This window comes from Bidens hawaiensis, unplaced genomic scaffold (genome assembly GCF_021521415.1).
Source record: "Bidens hawaiensis isolate Kalapana, Puna unplaced genomic scaffold, B.hawaiensis_p1.1 tig00001511_1, whole genome shotgun sequence".
Lineage (NCBI taxonomy): Eukaryota > Viridiplantae > Streptophyta > Magnoliopsida > Asterales > Asteraceae > Bidens > Bidens hawaiensis.
In genome coordinates, this window is record NW_027491085.1 from 2,762,633 (window position 1) to 2,768,819 (window position 6,187).

Sequence of the window (6,187 nt, forward strand, 5' to 3'; positions counted from 1 at the left end):
TTGTGCGTTATAAAACTTTTAATATAAAATAAAATTTATTAAACAGTACTTTAATGATTTTTTAGCTGTGTTTACTTTGAGAAAGCAGTCCAAAAGTCCACATTATTAACTCAAACGTTTATTTCATAATTAACTTTAGATATATTGGTTTTTATTAGTTTTAACCGTCTTCTTTTGGTCGATGACCGTTCAAACTAACGAATTGGTTGTTGACGTTACCAACTTTTAATGTATTTGTTCCCAATAGTCCGTGAATAACGGAATCTTAACACCGTTAGTTGCAGGTCGCCGGAAAAACGTTTTTTGTTGGAAAAGTCATATTTTTTTCCATAAAAAACCACATGAACACTGCCACCACCAACCAACCACCACAACTTGAGCACCACCAACCGTTTTCGACGATGATTCTTGGTTTCCGCCTTTCCGGCGACCTCAATAATTGAGGCTTTTACTAGAAATAAGGTTCCTAAATGTCCGATACAAAGTTGTAAAGATATTTGAGACAAAAATGTTGAGTTTTCCGGAAAAAAAATGTGAGTTTTCCGGCCAAAAACGTTTTTCCGGCTACCTGCAACTAACGTCGTTAGGATTCTGTTAGTCGCAGACTGTCGGGAACAAATACGTTAAAAGTTGGGACCGTCAGCAGCCAATTCGTTAGTTGGGACCAACATCGACCAAAAGACGATCGTTGTAATTAATAAAAACCAATATACCTTAACTACAACATTGATTTCATATCCAATTTTGAATAGGGTTCAACGTGTTGTGCTAGTAATTTATCGGCTCCTAAGAACTAAAATTTTGTTTTTATTAGGATTGTGTTTGCTATCTAAAAGAGAGTTGCAACACAGCTTGTTGCTCGTTTAACTGCCACCACATTAATTGTTTGGATGTTTTTTTAATGATTATTTCAATATTTTCTTTTCCGCAAACAATCATGAATTTTGAGCAACTGCCTATTTTGTTTTGTTTTTTTGTTTTTTTTCTTACGACACACCCTAAAATCATGAACTTAGAACACACCATGAAAATTCAAAACGAAAAACAACAATCGGAACACCTTAAATTGGATGTATAATTTAATCACTCGCGGCCGTTAAATATTTCAAAAACATGATCGAAAAACCTAAACCTTTGCATCAAACGGATCCTTTGAAGGACAACAGCTTCCTAAATTTAGTCCTAGGTTTGTCCAAAACAGCTGTCATATAATTATTCACGTCATGACTTCCATCCACCGCAACGATGATCATGCTGTAAATCTTTCCACCCCCCACTACTTGGGTCTCTCCTACAAGGACTTCACCAAACTTGAGAGACGCGCTATTCTTCTTGTTGTGTTCATCCACGACAAACTTCCCAATATCAACCACCGTGGGGTCGGTCACGTCAAGAATTCTCTTCCAAAGGACGTCTGACGCAACAGAGGGGTTGCGGATGAAGAGGACTAGGAGAATTGGGATGAAAAGGTTAGGCATTTTGGTATAATTCATGGTTCATGTAAGTAAAAGGAGTGGATGGTTTATATAAGGGCATTAGGACTTAGGAGTATATGACATTTGTTGACTATTCGTATTAATTATCTATACTATATATAATGCACCAAACAAGAGCAAATTAAGACACTTGATTTTAAGGGATTTACAATTGCTAATGAATAATGTACATGTGTTAGTAAGGGTAAACTTGTCTTTTAAACACAATTCATTCAACTTACAAGTTTGGTCCATCATCTTTAACCATATTATATTTTTAATTTAAACTTTAAACTAACTTCCCACCCATGATTTTTAAACGACTATAGCCATTTCATACGTTAATATTTTTATAAAAAATTACATTATAAAAACGAGCATTTTATTCTCTTTAATTTGAATATGATGTTGTTAAAATTTTTTTCAATTTAAATAAATTAATATGTTACATATGGGTGTTTAGTGTCTGTTTTGATGGTTTTAAGTTAAACTTGTGAGCCCAACATTAATATTGATTTTTTGTCGTCCGAAACCAAACTCAACCATTGAAAGTTGAAACCGAATAATTACCAACGGCTTGGTTCCAATTTGGTTTTACAGTTTAAACTTTAATAATAAATTTAGTTTAAAATAATGATTAATTTAAATGTACCATCAATTATAACTAAACACCAACATAATATATACTTGAGAGGATCATAAATAAAGAATGATAATTTTAGCCACATAAATGGTAAGTACTAATGGAAGATCTAGGACGCGAAATAGTAACAAATATCACAAAAAGAATTATATTGCAATTAGGTTAATTTAAAGTTTTATATCCAAGTTATTTGTAATAAAAAAATTTATGTTCAATTACATTTTAACTATATCTAATATATATAACTAAACATATCTAATAATTAATAATAAAAAAGATTAATGCATTTAACATTTACAACCTGGTCTAGTGTCATATGGTCGGTTGCCAATATAAACCGCGAACCAATGTTCACTACGTTTTGAAATATTTGAAACCGACCAACTAACCGAAAGTAAAAAAAAAGTAAAAGAAAAAAAGAAGCCAAACCAATGACCGGTTTAAAGTATTTCAAGGTTTTTAAATCGAACCATAGACACTCATATTTGTTACGTGATTAATAGGGTCAGACACCCGCTGCATCGCGCGGGCACCCGTCTAGTAGTTATTACACACCAAGATATCATAGTATTAATTGCTTATTTCTTCAAAACATTTACAGGATGTTAGTTATATATAGTTATTCTCTCTATTGATTAATAGTATTCTCATCCAACCCCTTATTTTATTTGAGGAATGTTTTTATAATTTAAAAAGTGATTTAGGGTGTGTGTGTAAATAGTGTTTATATTTTAGAACAGTGATTTTTTTGTATATTTGAAAAAAGGATGACTTAATAGAATAGTAACTAAGTTTTAAAATTGTTCTAATCAGGTCACTCAAAAAAGTTTTATTCCAATCAGGTCATTAAAGTTTTATTTTTGTTCTAATCATAGATATTTTACATGGATAACAGGTTATGTAGGTTTTTTTATTTTTAAATAGTTTGACATTGCAAAATGTTTTTAAAAAATTGAGAAAAATAATTTTTTAATTGAGAAAAACTGCATGGGAAATTCAAAAAAAAAAAACTAAATAGTTGCAAATTTTTTTTTGAATTTTATATTATTTTTGCATTATTTCAGGTTGGTTTTTTTTTTTTGCAATTTTTCGCAATTAATTTTTTTCCTCAAATTTTGTAAATTTTAATTTTTTTTTCAATGTCAACTATTTAGAAATAAAAAAAGCACCTACATAACCTGCTATCAAGATAAAATATCTAGTATTAGAACACAAAATAAATTTTAGTGACCTGATTAGAACAAACCTTTTTATGAGTGACCTAATTAAAATAATTTCAAAACTTGGTTACTATTATGTAGAATAATCCCATTGAAAAACTACTGTTTTTTTAATATATTTTGAAAATGGTTGTGAGTGAAAGAAAGTGAAATGGTAATGAAAAAGGTATAAAAAAGTATTATTTAATTAATAATTATAGAGAAAATATAGTGTGTTTATTGTGATTTTGAATTTAGGGTAGAGAATAGGACGAGAATGCTCTAAGAGCAATTAATACTATTTAATTATAAATATATAAAAATAATTAATTTTCTAAATAGCTATATTCACATAACATATTCACATAATTATTAATCAACTAAAGCACACAAACACGAGATTGAACAACTTGTTCAACTCTTTTTATTATTAATCAACTAAAGCACACAAATTATAATACTCTTAACTATCAATTTATACTCAAACTTTAAATTGCTCACCAAGTCTTCTAATTAGACTCAACCTAGAAAACCATATAAATTAATAAAAATAATAAAATCTTATTCCTAATTAAATATAAAAACTCAATAAATAATTCACTAAAAATCATCTATAATCCATTTGATTTTTATCCCATTGGCACCCAATGCATAGGGGGATTCGCAAAAGAAGAGGACTATGAGAATTGTTATAAAGAGGTTATGCATTTTGGAAGGATGCATGGTGCATGTGAGTGAAGAGAGTTTGTGGTTTATATAATAACATCAAGTATATATAACATGTGAAATCAACACTATTTTCCATATGTTTTAAATTTGTTTTAAACTAGTATTAGAGCCCGTCACGCGTTTTGTGGCGGGCTCGTAGGTAGCAGCCGGCAAAGACATATTTGTTCGATGGATTGATATAGACTATGTATTTAGTTTTTCAAATGACTAATAGTATAAAAAAACCTAATCAGTGTTTAGTTTTTGGTCAAGTATATATAACATGTGAAAACAACACTATTTTCCATATGTTTTAAATTTGTTTAAAACTAGTATTAGAGCCCGCCACACGTTTTGTGGAGGGCTCGTAGGTAGCAGCCGGCGAAGATATATTTGTTCGATGGATTGATATAGACTATGTATTTAGTTTTTCAAATGGCCAATAGTATAAGAAAATCTAATCAGTGTTTAGTTTTTCGGTGTTAGAAAACAAGTTATATTCGTTTTTATACATGGGTTCGATCCGTTTATGTATAATTTACGGTTATGCGTTAGCGCTTGAGATGTTTGAGCCGAAAAGAAAATGACTCAAAATAATGAACTTAAACCCAAATAATGATTTTAAATTTTCATGTCCAATAACAAATACTATATATAAGTTTGGATCATCGGTTCGGTTCTGGAACATGGCTGTCAATGCATTGTCAATAATAGGTATTAGTTTGGATTAGTTGTTTCGGTTTTGTCTTGTCATCTATTTCTCTTTTTATCGAACGGTTGACGAATAAAGTCTAGCTATCCGGGGCAAACCTATTGAAAAAGGCGACTTCATACGTTAACGGTCGCAGACAGCGCTGGATAATTGTAGTTTTACCAATATTTGCAGGTTCTTTAATTTTTTTCTCCCCATAAAGAAAATAGGGTAATTAAGTGGTATAGTACTATATGTATATGCATGTTAGAACTTCTAACAACCTATGCATTTTGTTATCATTTCCAATTGGACGATCCTTTAATCCAACTAGTAGAGGACTATAAATGGATCAATTTTTTTTATTTCCGTTGGAAATTAGGAATAGATGGGTGTCTATAGGACCCGTTTTATGGATGACTCAAGCCTACCATCTCCTGTTTCAGAGAAAACCCGTCACCTGAATGCCCACTGCAGTAAATTTTCAAATTTGAGACCTTGTAGCATTCATCATAAATTTTCATTTCCACTCTCATACCAGTTGAGCTAAAGATATTAACTATTTATAAATATTATGCATTATAAAACTTTTAATATAAAATAAAATTTATTATATAGTACTTTATTAATGGGTGGTGATTTTTAAGTTGTATTTAACACTTTGAAAAACCAGTTCAAAAGTCCATATTATTAATTAAACCATTTATTTTATATTCACTTTTGAATATTTTTCCCTAAACAATAATGAAATTTTGATCAACTGCCTTTTTGTTTTCTTTTTCTCACGACACACCCTACAATCTTGAACTTAAAACACACCATGAAAATTGAAAATTCAAAACGAAAAGGGACATGCATCATTTAATCACTTGCGGACGTTACATGTTTCAAAAACATAATAAAAAGAACCTAAACGTTTGCATCAAACGGGTCCTTTGAAGGACACCAACTTCCTAAATTTAGCCCAAGGTATGTCCCAAACAAGTGCTACATAATTATTCTCGACGCTTCCATCCGCCGCAATGATGGTCAGGTTGTAATTCATTCCAGCGACTACTTGGGTCTCTCCTTTAACCACTTTAATAAACTTGAGAGACGCATTGTCTTCCTTGTTGTGTTCATCCACGGCAAACTTCCCGATATCAACCACCTTAGGGTCAGTCACATCGGGAATTGGCTTCCAACCTCCGCCTAACGCGACAAAGGGTTTGCAGATGAAGAGGACTATGAGAACTGTGATGAGGAGGTTAGGCATTTTGGTATGATTCATGGTTCATGTGAGTAAAAGGAGTGGGTGGTTTATATAAGGACAATAAGAGTATATAACATTTATTGAATATTTATTATAGTTACACACCAAGATATCATAGTATTAAATGATTATTATTATTATTTTTTTGAATGGTGACTTTTACAGTTAAGTTATCTCACTGCACAAACACGTCGCGTCCCACCACCCCATTCAGGCCAA

General features: G+C 31.2%; 1 protein-coding gene and 1 pseudogene across 1 annotated transcript; both read right to left on the bottom strand.

Annotated features, from left to right (window-relative positions):
• Positions 1-1,139: 1,139 nt before the first annotated feature.
• LOC143581826 (cysteine proteinase inhibitor 5 pseudogene) lies at positions 1,140-1,478 on the bottom strand (annotated as a pseudogene).
• A 4,160-nt stretch (positions 1,479-5,638) lies between these two features.
• LOC143581833 (cysteine proteinase inhibitor 5-like) lies at positions 5,639-5,971 on the bottom strand. The gene has a single exon (XM_077064520.1). It carries the CDS (start codon positions 5,969-5,971, stop codon positions 5,639-5,641), a length of 333 nt encoding a protein of 110 aa, XP_076920635.1.
• Positions 5,972-6,187: the final 216 nt, after the last annotated feature.

What these genes read in the sequence shown, in the direction of transcription:
- LOC143581833 (XM_077064520.1), bottom strand. Translation starts at nt 5,971, where the DNA reads ATGCCTAACCTCCTCATCACAGTTCTCATAGTCCTCTTCATCTGCAAA.